Source organism: Taudactylus pleione, unplaced genomic scaffold (genome assembly GCF_031769625.1).
Source record: "Taudactylus pleione unplaced genomic scaffold, aTauple2 ptg000015l, whole genome shotgun sequence".
NCBI lineage: Eukaryota > Metazoa > Chordata > Amphibia > Anura > Myobatrachidae > Taudactylus > Taudactylus pleione.
Window position 1 is genome coordinate 35449127 of NW_028284417.1, and position 23580 is coordinate 35472706.

The following is a 23580-nucleotide window of genomic DNA, read 5'->3' on the forward strand; positions in this document are numbered from 1 at the left end:
TTGTGCTCATATTGATATTTTCAGATACCAAGAAATTGTCAGTATCTGAAAGTATGCAAGAAAAAAAAAAAAAAACCAGTTAAGAGTAGATACACAAATATGCCATTATACAAACAGGCTTAAATTTGTGGGTTGGAATTTCATCAGTGAAATAGAAGTGCATTTAGGATGGCATGTCCTGTTTTCCAGTATGTTAAACAGCTAGTTTTTCCACTGCAAAATACTTAATTTCTCCATTTCCTCTGATATACAGTACATACAATAGGGTGTGTGCATGCACTTTTTAATTACACTTGAACAAATGTAACACATGTAATAAAGACCGTTTTGGTACACCCTGATATTCAATACCCATTCCACATTTATAAAAGTGATTCAGAAAACCTTTAAAAGTGGGCATCTCTCTTTAGAGGGTGATTCCAAAGATCAGGAAGTGCTGGCACACCCACAAATGTGCTTGGAGGAGAAACAGGAATGTTGGTACAAAGTAAAAGCACGCAGTTCTTAACTGAGCCTAAAGGCTCATACACACTGAAAGATATCTTTCAGTGAAGTCATCCTGCCACATGTCTGATCAGGCAATTCTTGCCGATATCATCAGATTGGCCTGCATGTATGAACGACAACAGACAGTTAACAACCCGCGGGAGCGCGCATCGTTGGTCGTTCACTGCAAACACGTCGAACGATAACGTGATCGTCCATAAAAATAATCTAGTGTGTATGTGGCTTAGATACTGTGAGGCAAGCTATGGTGGTTGAAGATAAAACAGTGAGGAAATAAGTACTATGCTGCCATGCTCAAGTTGACCACTGAGCTTCAGGTTTTTCAGAAATATATTGGTTTCACTTTAAAAAACGTAGGCTTATTTTTTTTTATTGTATCAGCATATGTCAATTATTTCAAAAAGTTTTACAGGCAATGGGCATATTCACCGAGAAAATTAGCAGTATACAGATTTGACAGGTTTACTTTTTCACACTTCATTAGTAAAAACAAAGGCATTCCACATTTCAGGTTTTCTTGCATATTGTTATATCATTTAGCCATGGGTGGCACTGTTTTGGGCGACCATGTGAAGGAGGGAGAGAAGATAGGGTATTACTGGCTCATTTTAAAATGGCATAAAAATTGAACGGCTCCAGAGCAAGATCTGTACCACTTACCATTAATTCTAACAGATAGAATTCACATTCCAGTATCTAAAATAGAAAGGTACCTGATCAAAACACTTTTTATGACCACGGAATAAATATTTGCAATGTCTATCAAAGTATACACAGGAGTCTGACTTACACATTGGTGTGTAAAAGTAATCATGTAACTTGGTTTAAGAAATGCAATTGGTGCATACTGTAGTTACATTTTGCTTTGCTTATGAAATAGTCAATAGTAGAAATTAAGCAGTTTTAAGCTGTTGGGTTTGTGGCCTAAATAGTGGCACAAGTGGCTGGCTAAATTGGATAGTGGGCTGAATACTAAAGCTGCATACACACACAACGATTTTGTTACCAACGATTTTATGATCGATTATCTGTCAGATTTTTTTAAATCTGAATGAACGATTTTTTGAACTACAAACGATTTTTGTAACTTCAAATAATGAAAATCGTTCAGTTAGTCAGTCAGAATGAACTACAAACAGGAACGCGCATGAACGATAATCGTTTATCGTTATAACTCAGAAACTGAACGATTTTCTTCAACGATTGAACAATAACGACGTCATAAAATCGTTACGTGTGTATGCACCTTTAGCCTCCAAGAGGTCCAAATCCTTCTGGTCAGAAGATTACTGCACACACAGCCAAGATGCTACATTTAAGGTAGGGCGTACTTACATGGTTCATCCTATAAGGAAACTCCTTTGGAAATGCATAAGAAAACCTAGTTTTTACTGTAAGGAATGAAAAACAGATACAGCTTTATCATTTTGGCAATAATCACTACACCAAGATTAGCATGCATAGTTCTAGATCAATGTAATGCCATTATTCTGTTTAATAAAAGTCTTCTGGGAGTAGTCAGTCATTCATACTCCCCCAGGCACTGGAAGCAAAGGGGGGCCTGGATTATTTGTGGTCATGTACAGGTGTGCCCTCATACATCTAGCCTCAATGCATCATGCAAACAGGACTAGTCTAGAGTGAGTGAGCTGCCAGGTCCCATGCTACTCTGCTAGCGTCAGGTGCCTTTTTTTGGCAAAAATGCACCTAAGTCGCAATACGTAGCAACTAGGACGCACAAGCAGACTGTGCTGATTAATTTTATATGCCACACTTGTATATCTGTGTGTACCAGAGTCTGTACATGAACCACAACAGAACTTGGAATTAAAAAAGTTGTGGCCGCTACATTGTAGCACTACACATACAGATTCAGAGACTCCTTTAAGCACAGATTTACAAGTGTCGTATATCAAATTAATCAGCAGAGTCTGCTGTTGCGTCCTAGTCGCTTCGCGACTGACACATTTTCGGCCCCAAAAAATATTCAAGAAAACGCCCAGCGCTAGAAGAGTCTCACGAGACCTGGCTCGCCAAGAGGGGCTTTTTAGCACAACTGCAGCAAAGATATAAAGTATAAGGACACATCTGTAGTGCACAAGGTAAAATTGCCTTTATCTTAGAGGTGACCTCTTTAAATATGTTGTGGGCATTGATTAGTAGTTGGTTGTTTTTGTTACTATAAATAAAAGGCAAATGGGTACAAAAATGTAATGCAAACAAAAGCAACAAAATCATACAGCTTCATTATTCATTCCTTTTTGAGAGGACGGGGAGCCCTCAGTGTCACACAAACAAATGGCAAAATAATCTGCGTCACTCCAAGGCTGATGATAAAAGACGATCGTCTTTTATCATCAGCCTTGGAGTGCCGCAGATTATTTTGCTATATATATATATATATATATATATATATATACACACACATACACACACACATATATATATTTATTAATATAGCTTAGCCTCTGCTGGATCATCAAACATATGAGCAGCCCATTAGGCCAACAGCTGTTCCTGTATGTAACTTATCTGCAAAATAAAATCTAATCCATAGGACATAAAATTCAAGATGAGGAAAGCAGATTATATGAAGTCATACTCTTATTAACACATAAAAATAATGCCAAACACATATTGCAGTGAACAAGCGCACTAGTAAAGTAGATACTGGAAATTTGATGTCGTATGTGCATAACCCAGTGGTTCCCAAACTTTTTTGAACCAAGGCACCCTAGGAGTATCAGCATTGTTTTCACGAGAAAGTCAGAAACAAAAATGAAAAGTAGTAAAGTTAAGTAAATTGTGCGTACCTTTCATACTTAGGCTCACGTATGTGATGGTAGAAATGTTTGTGCTTCTGTTTGTCCACATATTTACATTACATTGACCATAAATAATTTGATTTGGTGCTGGGCCACCAACCTGAAGCACCCCTCAAGTGTCCCGAGGCACCCCAGGGTGCCACGGCTCACAGTTTGGGAACCACTGGCATAACCTGTATATTACACATCAGAGATAGACTGTACTGTTATGGAGCATACACATGGTCAGATGTGTCAGATGAACGATTTGACCAACGATTTGAACTATGAACGATTTTTGACTGCATTAAAATGAATGGAATCGTCCAAGTCTGACTGCAAACACATCAGATGTCAGATATCGTTATCTGACCATCGGGAACGCGCATCGTTCAGACATGTCAGCTATGTCAGTTTTTCCTTCAGATATGAACGATTTTTTAAATGGTTATCGTTCAGATCTGAAGAAAAATCTGACAGTGTGTATGCATCATTAGTTTGGCTTCAGAAACAGTGCATGGTGATCAACAAGAAGCAAGTAAACCCACAATGTCATTAAATGCATTTCTGTTTCTTACTCACAAAATAGTACACCTGAAATAAATGACCAGTTATATTTAAAGTCTACAGTGCTCTTTTTCACTCACTTGTAGTATGTGGTCATGACAGGAGAAAGATGCTTCTCCAACAGAGTGACTGGCAAGGGCCACATTTACAGTTATGAGCAGCTCCATCTAAAGAGTGCAAATTTGCAGCTGGAAACTCCATGTTGCGATGCAAGGCTAACAAATGTGTTTTTTTTTCTTTTACGTGGAAGGAGGATACTGGTTGCTTTTGCACATGGCACGCAAATATTGGACAGCTTTATTTTAACTATGTGATTTGCAGTAAAACTGGGCTGTGTGCACTACTCCCAACTCTAAATCTGACTAGGGTTTTCATTTTTCATTGCTCTGACTCAAGGTTTTGCCAAGTGCAAAATTGCACCTTATTACTGGATTTATGCCCAATGTTAAATGAGGCCCTAAATCTCTCAAGTGAAAATGACCAAAGTCTCAACTAGCAAGACAAAAGCAGAGTACTGATTATTTAATGCCTGGATAGATGACTGGGTCAACTGAAAAAAGATTGTGGAAAAACATCCTGGACAGATGATACACAGTGCCAATGAGGGACAGACAGAGCCGAGAACAATGTGCTGATGAGAAGTAGTGATGAGAAAGAAAGGTGGTCATAAACACTCATCAGCTGGACCCTCTCTAAACACCTGTCCCTGGACCAAAATGTATTTTTCCACCTGGGAACTCCATTTCCTAAATCCACCAAGGGTTGCCAGTTTATCCCCTTAATGAGGGACTGATATGAGTTGCACAGGTTCTGTGGCAGATTAAAGCCAGCCACAGTACCTGTGCAAGTCACGTGTCCCACATTAAAGGCATAATCTCGAAAACCCAATTCCACCAATGAATGTTCTGAATTGTACTTATGTTCATTATATTTAAACACGCAACGTGCGTTTTTGCACATCTCTAAAGAGGACCTGTCACTGATAAAGATACCGATTTATCGGTAGTGCATGAAAAGGTTATTTAAATATTTTTTCTGTGCTCCCAATATTAAAACACATCCTGGGCCAGAAGCAGAGTTGGATGGTGTATATGCTCTTGCATTGCATGAAAAAAAATAAAAAAAGCATATTTGCCTGTATGTATACTATCCATACTCTCGGTTTTATACTAGTCATCATCATCAGTGCACACTTGCACCAGCCTATACCCAGTGAAAAAGATAAGTTAGAAAACAGGTGTATGTTTACATCCAACACTCCCTCACTGAACTTTTCATATGAGAGAACTTCCCGGTTACACCTCTTCAGTTTTAAGTGTAGATGTGTTTGAAATGTGTAGGACTCTGCATTGCAAGGTGCATTCCACGAACAGCAGTACATTCATCACTGCATCAGGCCCTCACTATGCAAATGCCCTGGCTCAGCATAAAGCGTAATGCTTACCCAGGACTCTCACTAGGTCACAGTTCCCCTGCACACTGACACAGAAAAGCAGATGAATTATAAAAAATAAAAACAAAACAGAAGTAGGTTCGCCTGTATAGTACCAGACTATAAAGCAGAATCAGGACATTTGCAGAGAATATTTTCTTTTTATTTATACAGACATTGTACAAAAACCAAACTAAAAAGTGACAGATTCCCTTTAATAATGTTCATTCTAGCACCCTACAACTGTCACAACCTGTGCAATTTCTCTTTTCTGTCTGGGGTGTCTCTCTCTGCTCTGGTGCTTTTAGCACACTCAGCTGATGCAACAAACTGCTGAGATACAGACCAGAGTGTGCTAGCAGCACCAGAGCAGAGCGCGACACCCCAGGCAGGAAAGAGGAACTGCATGGGTTGTGACAGGTGCAGAGTTAGAAAGAACACTGCTTTAATGTGCACAATTACAATACACAGCAATAATTACTCACATACAGAAGTAGCAGCAGAGATTAACCGTGTATTTGATACAACACCAAACTCCTGAAATACAAAAGAAAAATCATTCCAGACTGATTGAATAAGGACTCACTTACAGGATTATAGTTTCAACGGGAAAATATTTAAATAAAAAAAAATAGTGCACAGGTGTTATGCAATATCCTATATAACATAAGCCCCATATGTTTTTTGGGGATAGGTTCGGCATCCCAGCAGTCGGGATGCCGACGCTTATATTACCAGTGCCGGAATCCCAAAGCTGGTCAGAATCCCAGCGCCAGCATCCCGACCGCCGGGATACCAAAGGAAAGTAGCGGGGTTGGGGACAGGGTTAGCGTTAGGGTTAGTAGGCACTAGGGGGAGGGTTAGGCACTAAGGAGGGAGGGTTAGGTTTAGGCACATGGGGGGGGGGGGGGGAGGGTTAGGGTAGGGAAGAAGGGGAGGGTTAGCATATCGACCAACAAGTGTCTGTATGCTAACCCTGTCGGGATGCCGGTGTCGGGATTCTGACCACCAGCACCCGGTACCAAACCCGTTTTTTGTGCTGCTATGTTTTCAAATTTCCACATCTGAATAAAACACATTAGCACAAAGATAGATGATCGCTAGTGAAATACATTTACAAAACATATACTGTATCTTCGTGTTTTGGGGTATTTTTCGAGCATTCTTGTCTTACCTCTACTTTGGATGCCAAAAATACGCAAGTTGGTGCCATTAAAACAGGATCTATACTTTTTAAAGAATACCTAAAAAAGTTGAAAAAAAAACAACAAAAAAAACGACAACAAAAAGTTCAAATTCATATAAGGAATTCCTGTAACAGTCTATTAACACAAAGTAGAATGCAGTTGTGTTTGGAATGGCAAACAGATTTATAAGCATCAGTTAGTACCATTATCCCTTCTTTGAATGATGCTCTCGTAATGAACCCTCATTGAGATATATAAGCAGTAGACATTTTATGCTTCCTGGCAAAATGTATATATTCTGCTCTCTCACTGGCCGACTATCAACAAATAAATACTATATATCATTTTACTGTGTGCTCATGAATGTTATTTAAATAGTGTGATTTGGAAGCCATATTCTGCTCCCCTACTGGAGGATCTTTACCTGCTTTGTATTATCCATACATTTTGTTTTAAAGAAATGTCTAATTATAAGGTCCATCAGCCACAAAGGGAAAATACACATTTTTATTTCCATAACTTACTGGAAGTTAAGGATATTGATTTTTTTAGTTCCATTTAGCTCATAACTTGTTTGTTAAAATGACTGGAATGTTTGTGGGAGATGGGAGATACTGAGGAGCACACTGCCAGCTGAGAATTGCATAATGCAAGAGACAATGAGCCTGACTCAGAGGTGGACGAAGAAGCGCCCGCAACTGCATCTATTGGAGGTCATCCGTCTGCGACTTTATGCAAATGTCAATACAAATTCCTTCCCTTGTGTACATTCATGCGTCCAAATGTACAAGGACTGAGAGGCCCACTTCAGTGTCTGTACAAGTAGTAATACCGATTGGTGCGTCCTTAGATGCTACAATTGGTCGCGCATTCAAAACTTGCAGCAGCCCTATGGTAGGTGCAATTCCTCAATCTCTGTATGGCCTTTTATGTGAGGAGTCTAGTATCTGTGTACGCAAATACTTTCACCAACATTCCCATAACATACCTATAAGTAGATCTATATATGTGCGTGCGCTAGGACACCTCCCTGTCACTGCCCAGGAACGCCCACTACATTTTCATTACACTTCTCCATGTGTGCTTCTGAAACTGCAACTCTGCAGGGACAATCAGGAAGCATGCACGATGCGACTTAGATGCATGTGCAGTAGCAAAAACTAGCTCCACTACATCCAACATAGTCAGTGAGTACACCCCTGAATCAGGCCCCATAGCGGTGTACTTTGAATTTATCAGCAAGACATAGGGGGCAGCCAGTCCATGATTAGTCTTTGATTTAATGAAATGAACTATAATGAAGAAAAACAAAGAGCAATATAAAAAACACACAAAAAACAAAATCTCAAAATAAATAAATATTAACTTACCGAGCATAGAACCTTTTAAAGTAAACAGTGGCAGTTGCTATAACTTGCTGTCTTAATTTAAGGTGTTCCCCTAAAGCTTGGATGACTGCAAGAAAAAAAAAACACCACCATAATAATGTTTTGCCACCTGTTAGCTTGGGATATTGTTCTTGTAAATAATTTTAGCAAATAGGGAAAGTTTTAGTTTCGTTTTAAAGAAGAGAGACCAAAGTCTAATGGTATCAGAGTTATTATTTACAATTAAAGCAAGATAATAGTGCCCACACACATACCGACTTGCTCCCAATCAGCCGATGTACACGATTTCCCCTGAACTCTCCCCAGGCAGTCATGGTCACGATTTGGAGTTAAAAATGTCCAATCTGACAAAAGATCTATCTTGCAGCCAATGCATTGTTTCCCAGATTGGCTAATCTGCCCTACATCACGGCAGATCTGAAGATGCGAGGTACGACGAGCGGGGACGCGCATCGGTATCGTGATTAAGAGTAGAAACTCACGATTTGGCCATTTTTTACATCATCTGTCGTCACGATTCGTCGAAATCAGCCAAATTGGATGAAAAGTCGGTATGTGTGTGGGCACCTTAAGACTTCGTAATGTGAGATTGTGCATATTTAATAAACATAATGCATAGCAGTATTTTTATCAAACAGTGGAAGTAAACACGCAAAAATAAAATAAAAAAAGTCACATATTTGAACTCATTGGCACTGACACATGCTCGCTTAGATCCATAGGTTACCAATCCGTAAAGCCATTGTTCTTTCTGTCCACAAATTAAAGTTTCTCAATTTGTTTTCTTTATTGGCATCCCCCGCAACTTTAAATTTCCAAAATTCCATTATGGGGGGAATTGAATTATCCGTGGTAAATTACCACCGGTAATAACGGGTGTGGATCAAAATGACAGTAGACAATGTTTAGGTAGACACCACAAGAAAGACAGGCAATAGGTCGACAGGGACACAAGGTCGACACACTAAAGGTTCAACATGTAAGGTTGACAGGTAGAAATGGTTGACAGGGTCAAATTGACGACACACAAATGGTCGACACGTGTTTGTTTTTTCTAGCCCTAATCCTCCCCTTGGTGCCTAACCCTAACCATCAGGGTAGGTGCCTGGGCCTAACCATCCCTTCTAGTGCCTAACCCTAACCCTCCGGTAAGTGCCTAACCCTCCCTCCTGGTACCAAACCCTAACTGTCGGGGTAAGTGCCTAACCCTAAAATACAAAAATGTGTCAACTATTTTTGTGTCAACCTTTTGACCCTGGTGACCTTTAGTGTGTCGCCTATTGATCCTGTCGACCTATTGTCCTGTCCAACTTGTGGTGTCTACCTTTTTATTGTAGATCTAAACACCGTATACTGGTAATAACAGGAGGTAGCCTTAAAAAAATAATGTGTTAACGCCCGTTAACACACAATCTGTGTAAAGTACTCGGATTCGTGTGTTAATTAGCTATTACCTGATAACTGCAGGGTTAATGTAGATTTCTTTTCGGGTCTTAGGAGACCCAAAAAGAAATCCCTGATAGGCTAATTGAATAGGGGACAGCATTCAATTAGCACCCGTTAACTTAATGGGTCTAATTGACTTTACCCCTTTATCTGCTTATTCACATCTAGAAGTGCTTAATGTTACACTTGATTTTTTTATTTTTTTTTTAATAAATAACTGTTTTAGATTAGAAGTTATTTTTGTCAAAGAGCGAAAGACACATCTATTAATTTTTTTAGTTGGTTTTTAAAGTATAGCAATGTTATAGCCCCAAGTGTCAGTGTGCCAATGTTCTCATACTCCAAAGGACCTCCATGACTTACAAAGGGACAACGCATACTAGGACAGCAATGGGACCTTTTCTTTATGAGAGAAATAAAAAAAATTGTAATGTGGCATGCAAATTAGGAACGTTTATGCATATTAATGTATAAGAAGTTTATGTAAGGTTTTGTGTATACATAGAAATCATCGTACCCGAAAGTACATCCAGTATACAGAGGCAACAAGACAAAAAGTAACTGGTTCTGTAGTGGAACCGGTAAGAGTAGTGCACCTACATGAAAGTCTCCTGGACATCTTTGTTGTACTGCCAAACAGGACATGCAGGTTAGAAATTATTTAAAACTATTTCCCCGTTTCTAATTGCTTAGGCATTTCAATCATTCAAGAGTGGGAGTCAAAGATACTCATATCACTCATTCAATGCAAGTCGGCACTAGTTAATTGGGGCAGTCTTGATTCACCAGGTTTTTGGGGGATTTTTCTTCTTCCTTTTGGATAGATCAAATGCAGTGTCAGTGCAGGACTTCCAATTAGGGACAGAAAACTAGACAGCTTTAACTGGAACTACCTCTGATTAATACAGAAGTAACTTCCCATTCCCTATTTTTTGAACCATAACAGAGGTAAGCCAGACTGATCGTTTTTCCATTATAGTTATAATTGGCACTGGTTGGCTAGCACTGGGGCTGGATACAGAATCTGTATGTGGATATTCAACCAGTTTAGAATGAGAGCCACAGGTTGCCTAACTGACTGTATAACATTCTTTAGGCAACATAGGTCAAGGTTGCATAATACAATACATCATGGCTAGGCAATTAACAACAAGGTTTCATTCTCTAAAACAATTAGGTTAAATAAGCACCATTGGAAAATCCACAGCTCCTACGCTGCAGTAGTCAGTCCAAATGATTCAGAGAACCCAGTAACATGACTGCAGTTGGAGTAGCGCCCACTAACCTGCTCAATGGGTTTCAGTGCACAGGACGAGGGCGCAATGGTAACAGCACAAGAATCAGAGGCCAGGTCTTATCAGAGGTACATGACAGTGACAGGATGTATCGGGAGAATGGCATGCAATAAGCCTCACAAAAGACCAGACTTTTCATTCATAAAAATACTCTGCACTGAAATGAATATGTTATTATTACGATCAGGATATTATATTGGTTTAACTTTTTTGCTGATGAGTTATTTTAAAACAAACCCAACCAACACCTTCATAGAGTCACTAACATATTTTACCATTTGTAAAAAAGATCTGTAGCTTCCAATACTCTTCTTCCGTTAAGAATTTCAGGTCTTTTTGACGCTCCTTTAACAAATCCTGTTTATCCAATATCCATTGTAAACTGAAAGAAAAAACAAAACACTTTTGTGCAGTAAACCCTATGTGTCACATGTCTGAATTAGCTGGATCATTCTCTCATCAGGGTCTTTTAGCAAGGGATTATTACATTACAAATATCTGATCTCTGGCCCTGATTCAGAGCCAGATGCTCTGACAGAGCGCTCGCTCTGAATCAGGGCCGGGCTATTTTTTTTTTTTAGAGCGGCCTCCTGGCCGCTCGCATAGCTGTTGGTGCCCACCCACAGCTATAGCAAGCGGCCAGGAAGATAGTCGCGATGGTCAAGACCATCGCGATCATCGGGCTTGCGACGAGACCCTTGTGGTAGGGTCTCATTGCCACAAGCCCCAGAGAGATTTCGGCTCTAACAGAGCCGAAATCTCTCAGTGGGGCCACCCCCAGACGGTAGGCGTTCTCATGGGAACGCCTCCGTCTGGCCAGCCTCCCCCACGGCCCGCCCACCAAAGGGGGCGTGCTGTCACTCAACATCGACAACACGCCCCCTTTGGTACAAGACCCGGAGCAACGGATTACACGTTGCTATACGGGTCTCGCGCATGCGCACGACGGAGCCGGCTCCGTCATGCGCATGCGCTCTGGGCCACCATCGACTTGGTTGCGAGCGCTCAGCGCTTGTGATGGTCTGAATCAGGCACTCTATTCAGAAAGTTCAGGAAACCAGAAAGGACAAAGGATAGCAAATAACAGCTGTAATTACTCTGTGATATCTCACAACAGACCTAGGGGTCTATTTTACAAATATAGGGCCTGATTTTGACCCGCACGCGAGCGCTAAGCGCTCGTAAGCGGGTCGATGTTGGCCCAGTGCGCATGCGCACGACGGAGCCGGCTTCGTCGTGCTCATGCGCGAGACCCGGATAGCGATGGGCAAGCCGTCGCTCCGGGTCTCGTACCAAAGGGGGCGTGCTGTCGATGTTGAGTGACAGCGCGCCCCCTTTGGTGGGCGGCCCGGGGGCGTGGCTGACCAGACGGAGGTGTTCCCATGGGAACGCCTACAGTCTGGGGCCGGCCCCACTGACATCACAAGTGATGTCAGTGGGAGTTCTTCCGGTTCTGATACAGCCGAAAGCACTCTAGGGCTTGCGGCAACGAGACCCTACCACAAGGGTCTCGTCGCAAGCCCGATGGTTTTGACCATCGCGACCATCTTCCTGGTCACCCACAGCTATGCGAGAGGCCAGGAGGCCGCTCTAAAAAACCAGAGGGCCGGCCCTGATTCAGAGCGAGTGCTCTGTCAGAGCGAGCGCTCTATCAGAGCGTCCGGCTCTGAATCAGGGCCATAATCCCTATTTAATATATAAGCATTTGCAATGCATGCTCTCTAGTAGAATTTATATAACCTGTCCTGCAGCTCATTAGAACTTGTTACAGGCCATTCCACAAAGAAGGACAACTGTGAGAAAATGGCACAATCTACAGATTTCTGTGATATATATACTTATTCACTCTTTCCCCCTGTTCCCTAATATTGTGAAGTGAAAACCTTAACTGTGCAGTTCTGAAACTGATCTGTGCCTCTCTTACCTTCCTCCTCACTGTACATGGAGCAATAGGCTCAGGTGTCAGCTTCTTGGCAAATTTTCAACTGTCCCAGCCTTTCCTTGCTTTATTATCATGATTGTGCTTAATGGTAATTGCAACTACTGCTATTTTTTTTTCAGAACCATTTCATAATCTGTGCAAATTCAAAACTTTGTCTCATTTGAATTGCAAGTTTAGCCATGCTGATGGATGACGAGGCATGTTAAATGTGTTTAACTTCATATTTATACTCCAGGAAAACATGAAATGGTCACAGCCAACAGTGTTCGAGATGTTGCTGATAGTAACCAATCAGATTTTAGCTTTTCTCTTCTAGAATAGTGTTTCTCAAACTCGGTCCTCAGGACTCCACACAGGTTATGTTTTCCAGGTCACCCAGCAGGTACACAGGTGTATTCATTACTCACTGACACATTTTAAAAGAGCCACAAGTGGAGCTAATTATTCCACTTGTGATTCTGTGAGGAGACCTGGAAAACATGCACTGTTTGGGGTCCTGAGGACAGAGTTTGAGAACCTGTGTTCTAAAAGGTGCTAGTTAAATGTTAAATAGAATCTGATTGGTTGCTACAGTCAATATCTCCATTTCTAAAAACTCTCACAAATATACCCCTAGGAGCAGTAAAGAGTTTTGTGCACTAAAATGCAGATTATGTTGGTTTCATCTAAAATATTCTTTAGGTTTACTAATAAGTTTGCCCCATATGTTTTCAAGAGAATAAGCTTTTATTAAAATAAACACACTTGTAGGAACGGAGTCTGGTATATAAATAGTAAACAATTTTACCTTACATTTAGAGAAACATTTGAATTATTATATGTATTGTTTGGGTTTGGTATATTTTGTCGACATGAAAATGTCAACATGCAGCATGTCATCATAACGACACTGATAAAAAGTCTAAAGGATTATAATGTTCATTAGTGTTCATTCTAGGTCCGGTGCCAGACCTAGAAAGGTGCACTTCTGCGCGCGCGTCCTCAAAGGGAGCGTGTCTTTAAGACGCGCCCCCTTTTCATCACTCTTGGGGTCGTGCCCGGCACTTACGGACATACGGGTCTGCCCCCAAGCGGTCCTGTCCATTCACCAGCGGTGACCACTGCACCGCTATTTTCCCCACCCGCGGGACACTGCTGCCTGCGGGTGGGGACGTCACACGCAGGCTGTTTTAGCCGGGCGCCGCCAAGAGGGGCAAGGCGCATTCTGACCTTTAGAAACCAGGCAGGGCGCAGCACCCCACTAAAACAGCCTAGCGGGAACGCCATTGATGAAACATCCCTGGTGGCCTAGTGGTGACTTACCTGGTATGGCACATACAGCAGGTCTGGTGGCTCCTATAGTTTGTTCGAGGTCTAGCAGTAACGTCAGGATGATTTCTAGTGGATCCTTCGTGACACAACAGTTATGATGGTAATTCTAATCTTAACCCTCCCTTCCCGCAGTCTAACCCAAAACCTCTGCTACCAGTCCATGCAGAACGTTGACATTACACATGTCGACATTCTGCAGGTGTCGACATGTCCAATGTCGACATAACTGTTGACATTCTGTCAGCAATTACTATATCCCATATTGCTTATATTATATGGATTGTTTTCTCCCAATTTCGTGAGGTGTGCTTCACTGTAAATGGTTGTACATAAATTGCGTCAGTAAGAGCAAAGGGAAGGATTGAAAAAAAAAAATAGAATGAAGACAATTTTTTTTCCCCCTTAATTGCAAACTGTCAGAAAATAAACTACTGTGTCTCGGAGAGGTGTTCATAAAGGAATATGTGCTAAATGGTCTGATATTAGCCCCATTGTCACACACTGCTCTGGTGCTTCTAGCACACTAGTCTGTATCACAGCAGTTTGTTGCACTAGCTGAGTATGCTAGAAGCACCAGAGCAGAGAGCGACACCCCAGGCAGGAAAGAGGAACTGCAAAGGCTTTGACAGGTGCACGGGGCTAGACACTAAACTATATATTCCTGTATTAGTGTTCATTCTAACACCCTGCACCTGTCACAACCCGTGCAGTTGCTCTTTCCTACCTAGGGTGATGCTGTCTGCTCTGGTGCTTCTAGCACACTCAGCTGATGCAACATACTGCTAAGATACAGACCAGAGTGTGCTATGAACACCAGAGCAGAGCGCGATACCCCAGACAGGAAAGAGGAACTGCACAGGTTGCGACAGGTTCAGGGTGCTAGAATGAACACTATGTATTATAGCGTTACATATACAGCGGGTAAAATAAGTATTTAACACATCAACATTTTTCTCAGTAAATATATTTGTAATGGGGCTATTGTAATGACATTTTCACCAAATGTCAGCAACAACCCATGCAATCCACACATGCAAAGAAATCAAACCATAGATGTCCATAAATTAAGTATGTGTAATAATGTGAAATGACACAGGGAAGAAGTATTGAACATATAAAGAAAGGGAGGTGCAAAAAGGCATAGAAAGGAAAGACACCATCTGAAATCAGTAATTAGAAAGCAATCCTGCCCCTTGTCAGAGCAAATTAATATAAGCTGGTTCAGTCCCAACTAATGACCTATAAAAAGGTGTCATTACCAAGGTGTCACACAAGAAACATCTCATGATGGGTAAAGTAAAGAGCTCTCTCAAGACCTTGCAACCTTATTGTTGCAAAACAGACTAATGGCATTGGTTACAGAAGGATTTCTAAACTTCTGAATGGTCCAGTGAGCTTTGTTGGGGCCATAACCCAGAAGTGGAAAAAACATAATTTCACCATAAACCGGCCACAACCAGGTGCTACTCACAAGATTTCTGACAGAGGAGTGAAAAGAATTATCAGAAGAGTTCTCCAAGAGCCAAGGACCACTTGTGGAGAGCTTCAGAAAGGTACAATTGTTTCAAAGAAAACAGTAAGTAATGCACTCAACCACCATGGCCTGTATGCACGCTCACCACGCAAGACTCCATTGCTGAAGAAAAAGCATATTGAAGCTTGTTTAAAGTTTGCTGCACAACATTTGGACAAGCCTGTGAAATGTTGGGAGAATATAATCTGGTCAGGTGAGATTAAAATTGAACTCTTTGGATGCCATAATACACACCATGTTTGGAGGAGAAATGGCACTGCACATCACCCCAAAAACACTGTACCAACAGTGAAATTTGGAGGTGGGATCCTCATGATGTGAGCTTATTTTTCAGCATACGGTACTGGCATACTTCATATGGTTGAAGGAAGGATGAATGGACAAATGTACCGAGACATTCTTGATAAAAATCTGCTGCCATCTACCAGGATGCTGAAGATGAAACGAGGGTGGACATTTCAGCAAGACAATGATCTCAAACGCACAGCCAAGGACACTCTCAATTGGTTTCAGAGAAAGAAAATAAAGCCGCTGGAATGGCTCAGCCAATAACTTGACTAGTGTTCACTCTAGGTCCGGCGGCAGACAACCTGGACTTTAGACAGGCTTAGCCATTTTATGCGGCTAAACCCGGTCTAATTAATGGGTGCCCAAAATAATTGAATTTCAACATTGGGCGCCCATTAATTACCACAACTTACAAAAAACAACTGAATCACCCCGTCTTGTTAAGAAGTTTGAATCACCAGTGCATTATAAGAAAAGGGTTTATTTACTACTCTCTCTAAAGGTCACACGCCATTTCAGAGTACCCATGCCCCTTTTAGGACGCACACCTTCAGCGTGTGCTATAGTGACCCTTTTTGACGCCAGGCGCCCTGCCCCTCTCAGTCCCTGGCATGAACACAATACTAGCCCTTAGTGCAGCTTGAAGAAAAATATGAGATATGGTAAGAACTTACCCTTGTTATCTCTATTTCTACGAAGTCCATAGGGTTCCACAGGATACCTTGGGTATAGGTGTGACGTCAGTCGCAGGGCACCAAAGAGTTAAGCTTTCAGCCTCCCAGGATGCACTAGGTCCCCCTCCTATACCCCGCCCCCAGGCCAAGGCACCTCAGTTAGTTACCAAGCCATAGGCCGGAGGAGGAGAAGGAAGAGAGAGAACAAAGATCTGGACACATACAAGAATCACATTCTCACCAGAGGGAGACGGAAAACCGGTGACCAGAGCAAAGCCCATCTGCAGCACAGGTGCGACAGGGCGGGAGTCCTGTGGAACCCTATGGACTTCGTAGAAATAGAGATAACAAGGGTAAGTTCTTACCATATCTCATATTTTCTACTTCAGGGTCCATAGGGTATCCACAGGATACCTTGGGGATGTCCCAAAGCAGTATCCTTTAAGGGTGGGGACGCTCCTGTGCAGAAAGGAGAATCCGCCGCCCGAAGGAAGCATCCTGAGAGGCGAAGGTGTCAAACCTGTAATACCTCACGAAGGTATGGACAGAAGACCACGTAGCAGCCTTGCAGATCTGAACTGCCGAGGCACCACGTCAAGCTGCCCACGAAGGACCCACAGACCTAGTGGAATGAGCCTTCAGAGAAGGAGGGACCGGTAGGCCTTCATGAAGATAAGCTTCAGAAATAGCCATACGGATCCAGGCTGCCAAAGTTTGCTTTGAAGCAGGCCAACCCTTTTTACAGAAGCCATAGAGGACAACAAAGCGTCCGACTTCCTAAACAAAGAAGTGCGGTCCACATAAGTCCTTAAGGCCCGCACAACATCCAAAGAGGCCTCACCCACGGAAAGACCCGGTGAGTTAAAGGCCGGAACCACTATTTCCTCGTTAACCTGAAACTGGGAAACAACTTTGGGGAGAAACTCGGGCCGAGTGCGGAGCACTGCCCTGTTCCCATGAAAAAAACCAAGAAAGGGGGTCTACAAGAAAGAGCCCCTAACTCAGAAACACGTCTGGCTGAAGCAACGGCCAGAAGGAAAACAGTCTTAGCTGTTAGCCATTTAATATCCACTGAGCCCAGTGGTTCAAACGGCGGTCCTTGGAGAGTCCTCAGGACCACAGCCAAATCCCAAGGCGCCACAGGTGGAACAAAGGGCGGCTGAATACGGAGAACACCTTGCATAAAGGTGCGCACATCCGGGATTGTAGCAATCCTACGGTGAAACCAGACAGATAGGGCCGAAACCTGTACCTTCAAAGAAGCAAGGCGAAGCCCATGATCTAGTCCCGCTTGCAGGAAGGCGAGAATCCGAGACAGACGAAACTCCCGCGGTGCATAACCTCTCGGTCGACACCACTGGAAGAACGTATGCCACACGCGATGGTATATCCTCGCGGAAGACGGTTTCCGAGCTCGTAACATGGTACACAGCATAGAGCTGGCAAACCCCCAGGACCTCAGCATGGCCATCTCAACAGCCACGCCGCCAAAGACAGCCGAGTCAGGTCCGGGTGAAGACAAGGACCCTGAGACAGAAGGTCCGGTCGTAGCGGCAACCGCAGAGGACTGTCCACGGACAGACCCTGAAGGTCTGAGAACCAGTGCCGTCTGGGCCACGCGGGAGCTATCAACAGGAGCGTCCCTCCTTCCTGTTTGAATTTCCGGATTACCCGTGGAAGAAGGGAGACCGGAGGGAACAGGTATGCGAACCTGAACGTCCACCGGACGGACAGAGCATCCACCAGAGACGCCCCTTCGTCTCTTGTGCGAGACCCGTACACCGGCAACTTGTTGTTGTGCCGGGACGCCATGAGGTCGATTTCTGGAAGACCCCACCTGTCCACCAGTAGTTGAAAAACGTCCGGGTGCAGGGACCATTCCCCTGGATGAACGTCCTGGCGACTTAGAAAGTCCGCCTCCCAATTTAGCACTCCCGGGATGAAGACCGCTGATATGGCCGGAAGATTGCGCTCCGCCCAAACCAGGATCCGAGAGACCTCTACGAGAGCCGCCCGACTGCGAGTTCCTCCTTGCCTGTTTATGTAGGCCACGGTGGTAGCATTGTCCGACTGGACCTGCACCGGGTGACCCTGGAGAAACCGCTGTGCCTGCAGGAGAGCATTGAAGACCGCACGGAGTTCCAAGATATTTATTGGAAGCTCCGCTTCTGTCGGTGTCCACCTGCCCTGGAACAAGTGTGGACCCGAAACTGCTCCCCAGCCTCGAAGACTGGCGTCCGTTGTCAACAGGACCCAATTTGGAACCCAGAACGGACGTCCCTTGTTGAGGTGGGTCATCTTTAACCACCACGCAAGGGACAGGCGAACCTCCGGGGTGAGCACAATCGTCTGGAACTTCAGAGACTGAGGCAGCCCGTTCCACTTGGACAGGATCAGGTGCTGCAGAGGTCTAGAGTGAAACTGGGCGTATTCCACCATGTCGAACACCGACACCATGGAGCCCAGTAACCTCATCGCCGAGTGTAAGGACACCCGGCGGCTGTGCAGACAACTGCGCACCCTTGACTGTAAAGCAGAGATCTTGTCCTCCGTCACGAAGATCCTTTGCTGTCCCGAGTCCAATAAGGCTCCAAGATGCAGAATCCTCCGAGACGGGATTAGAGTGGACTTCTGCCAGTTAATTAGCCAGCCGTGCCGTTGCAGCAGTGCAATGGTCAGGTCCAAGTGGTGTAACAGGAGCTCTGGAGATCCTGCCACCAATAACAGGTCATCCAAGTACGGCAACATGCGGACTCCTTGCAGCCGCAGAGAAGCCGCCATGACCGCCATAGCGTCCTGTATGTCCAATGACACCATGTAGTCCCCAGGTTCCAGCGCCAGAATGATGGACCGTAGGGTCTCCATCCGAAACTTCGGGACCCGCAAAGACTTGTTGAGTGCTTTGAGGTTGAGAATCGGACGATATGACCCATTGGGTTTCTGTACCAAAAATAGATTTGAATAGAAACCCTGGCCCCTCTGGGAGAATGGAACAGGCACTATAACTCCAGCCTGGAGCATAGTGTGCAATACCTTCCGCAGCTCCGTAGCCTTGTTCCGGTCTGATGGTAGACCCGTGGTGAAGAATCGAGCCGGGGGTCTGTGCCGGAAGGAGAGGGCGTACCCGTGAGAGACCACCTCCAGAACCCAAGTGTCTGTCGTAGTGAACGACCAACACCGGGAGAACTGCAGCAGGCGGCCTCCCACCCTGGGATCCCCCAAGGGGAGACCCGGACCGTCAGGCCGCAGGCTTGTCATCTGGCTTGGGGGCCGGACGTCTGGTACTCCATGCCTGTTTCCGGGGCTTGCCCGATTTCTTAGGGCCAGCCTGTCGAGGAAACGACTGTGGTTTGGGCCTGCCCTGGGCCCTAGATGACCGAAAGGACGATGGTCCAGAACCAGAAGGAGCAGCGGCCGACGGGAGACAAGCAGATTTGGCTGCCGCCAGCGTGGCCACAATCTTATCCAGATCCGGACCGAAGAGAACTTCTCCGGTAAACGGCAACGCTTCCAGACCTTTCTTGGATCTGCGTCCGCCTTCCAGGATCGCAGCCACAAGGTGCGACGAGCAGCTACCGCTGCTGAAGAAATTCTAGACACCAGAGTACTAATGTCTAGAGCCGCCTCGTTGATGTAGGTGGCCGAATCACGGAGATTGCCAATCAACTCCGCTTGTTCGGCCGGACAGTCGGATTCAAAAGAAGCCTCTAATGAATCCGCCCAGCGCTCCATCGCTCTGGCAACCCAGCAAATGGCCATAGCCGGCCGTGCTGCCCCCCCTGCAAGGGAATAAGCGGACTTCAGGCAGATTTCTACCTTGCGGTCCGTAGCATCCTTAAGGGAGGACATGGATGGCATCGGCAATGTGGCACTACGGACAAGACGGGTCACGTGAGAATCCACCTGTGGAGGGGATTCACACTTAGCAAAATAATTATCCGCGAACGGATAAGCCACCGCCAGGCGTCTCTGCGGCTGGTATCTTTTGCCAGGTTGTTTCCACGCCTCCTCTAAATGGTCCACCAACTGACCCGAAAGAGGAAAGACTGTGGCATCGCCCTTCACATCTTTGAAAAAGGCATACTTAGATTTAGCCGCTGGGGGAACTTCGTCCTCAATCACCAAGGCTGTGCGGACCGCCCGAATAAGTCCAGGAATATATACTTTGGACTTAGCATCAGCGTCCTTAGTATGGAAAGGTTCCTGATCGTAAGGATCCAGAATCTCCCCATCATCAGACGTCCCTTCGTCATCCTCATAAGGAGCGGACAGAGACGCCACCGGCCTTTTATGAGGCCGCATCACAGACTCCCCTTGCAATACATCCGACAAGTGCTGTAAAGAACTCGTCAGGGAGTTAACCCACGCTGGCTCCTGAGAACCCGGGAGCGGGGAAATAGGGAGACTGTGGGGTACCACCAATTGTCGTGGGAACCCCTGCATGGGTGACGACACCACAGACTGCTGGGACAAACCCATCGGAGTAAACGCGGGCTGCGGAGCTAACTGGCCCACTAAAGCTGTTAACGCCTGAGCGAAACAAGCCCAGGGCGGCTCCTGTACCGGTGCTGTAACCGTAATAGGCCGCGCCATGGACAACACTGCCGGCAAAGGCCCTCCGCGCTACCCTCCCCCTCCGCTAACGGTACTTTGCACGTGGTACACTGTAGCCGGAGGGGAAAATCACTTTCAGACATGATGGCACCACGTATGTGACCTCTCTCACCAATTAAGTATTAAATAGGCGAGAGACCACCCTGCAGCACCGCACCGCAAGGGCTTTAGCAGAAAGAACAGGGACAGTAATAAAGCTGACAGTTTAGTGAAGAATAGTTACAGGCAGCGCTAGCACAGTCACATACAATGCAGAGAAATAACAATTCCTGCACTAACAGCGCTGATCACTCAACTACACAGACACAGGGCCTGGTAGGACACAGCGCTGCATACACAGACCTGAGCCACAGCGGAGGAGAGGTATGCGGGGGGACCCAGACCACGATGCTTCCTTCCAGACTTCCAGCAGCGTTCACCATGCGTTGCAGAGAAGATGGCCGCCGAGGAGCAGAGAGAAGCTGGCCTGGGGGAGGAGCGCTGACACAGGACCAGTCAGCACAGTGCAGAGAGGGCTGTGTGCAGCGGGGGAGGCGCCGGCTGTGAGACAGGGAAGGCGCGCTCCCCTGGCATGCATTTAACCCCTGGGACGCCGCAGCGCTACCGCTCTGCTGCGGTCCGCTGTCCCAGGGGGTAGTGGAAGCGCAGGTTGGTCGCCTGGCTCCACGCTGCAGCCAGTCCCCAGGGAGCCCCCTGCCTGGGGACTTAGGACCATGTGATCAGCGGGGACCCACCGCGGGACCCCGCTGCTTACCTCTGTCCCCCTTGAATCCGGCCATGGTCCGGAGCATCTGGGGTCACCGCTAGCTGTGACCCCAGACGCCCACCAGCATCCCCGGATCAGTACCGGCGTTCTGGTACCGGCGGGGTGTAGGGAAGACAGCATGGACGTCAGGACTGACTGTCCATGCTGTTCATCCAGTTGTGCAGCCACAGCTGCATGAAGAATAAGCTTCAGGGGCTCTTCTAGCCCCCACTCCAACAGGTGCACCCGACTCCGGCCGGGCACCAAACTAAACTGGGGTGCCTTGGCCTGGGGGCGGGGTATAGGAGGGGGACCTAGTGCATCCTGGGAGGCTGAAAGCTTAACTCTTTGGTGCCCTGCGACTGACGTCACACCTATACCCAAGGTATCCTGTGGATACCCTATGGACCCTGAAGTAGAAAACTATTTTACAGGGTTGGATACTACAGGATACACCCTGTCTTTTTTTTTTTTTTGACAAACTGCATCATCTTTTTCGAATGGACTGGGTAAAAATACTATGTAATAAGGAGGGACAGGCAGACTATTTTTTTTACATTATGGGATGCCTATATTAACACCATGCCGCTTACAACTAAAATGCAAATTCATGACAGTTTGCACCAGACCACCTGGTACCTAAAGCTGGCCACACACTAGACCAACTTACATCCAACTTGTTGATTGGTTGGAATGAAAATCTGGTGACGGATGGGAGTAACTGATGATCAGCAATTTGCTCCTAAATGCCAGAAAACAGATGAAAATGGTCGTTCAGACAAGTTTGTTAAATGTTTGCTCTAAACAATTTGTTCAAACAAGTTTTTGTCCATTTTCCGGCGTTTGGGAGCAAATTGCTGATTGTCATTTGCTTTCATACCTTACTAGGTTTTCATTCCAACCAATCAACTAGTTGGATGTAAGTTGGTCTAGTGTGTGGCCAGCTTAACTCGCGTTCCAGCACTGCACATAATCATCCTACTCATTTTTAGAGGTAGATTATCCGACTAATGTCTCCCGCCAAGATTATTGGCCATATCCTCTAATTGAACTACACTATATATTCTTTTTTAAGACATATGTACCTCAGACTCTACTGTCCTAAATATAAATTGTTAGGATTTGAGTTACCCATTGTTTGTCGTTATCATTGCGTCATTGTATTGCTGGAATTAATCAAAAACCTTATTGAATTACTGGTTTCTCTTTTCCATTATTGTATTTACAATACTTCAGTGCTTTGCATTTTATTTTTATGTGTACTGTAATGCCTCACATAAAAGTTATAAAAAACAAAAGTGGGTTCCCCATTTCCATATAAATGGAACGATGGGCTTTTGATACTCATATGATGGATGGGCTGCGTAACATTAAACTCATACATCCAAATTGCTGCAAACAGCTCAAGACTCATTAGTACTGTTTTTATGGGAATCGGTAATACCAACCGAATCCCAACCTCTTCTTCCCCTAGCCTGACCCTAACCCTCCCGGGGGGGCTGCCTAATCCTGTCCCCCCAGGGAGACCCTAACCCACCCCCCCGCCACGGCTGTCCGCGCCCGGCTTACCTTCGTTCGGGATGCCGGGCTCCTGGCGTAGGGAAAATGACAGGCATCAGGATTTCGACGCCTGTCATTAGACCCTTGCCAGGTTTAGAAAGTCAGTATGCCGACGATCGGCATTTAGACCGCCGGCATCCCAACTGCATACCGTCTTTATGTTCCAGGCTGTGGGGGTGATACGCTAAACTTTTGTTTGCTTCCATTCTGATCAATCAGGTTTAAAAAATAAAAACTATTTTTGTGGAGAAAAATTATGGCTTTCACAAACTATCCCTGGATACCT

The 23580-nt window shown here is 45.0% G+C and overlaps 1 protein-coding gene across 1 annotated transcript in view; it reads right to left on the reverse strand.

Moving 5' to 3' along the window:
• The window catches only part of CCNC (cyclin C), a 54464-nt gene that overhangs the window by 29793 nt on the left and 1091 nt on the right, over positions 1-23580 (reverse strand). The window contains exons 2-7 of the mRNA XM_088472303.1: positions 10902-11008; positions 7868-7952; positions 6485-6554; positions 5796-5847; positions 1843-1898; positions 1168-1203 (exon numbers count right to left, since the gene is read on the reverse strand). Coding sequence (XP_088328429.1) covers positions 1168-1203; positions 1843-1898; positions 5796-5847; positions 6485-6554; positions 7868-7952; positions 10902-11008 — 406 coding nt within the window. The remainder of the gene's footprint in view (positions 1-1167; positions 1204-1842; positions 1899-5795; positions 5848-6484; positions 6555-7867; positions 7953-10901; positions 11009-23580) is intronic.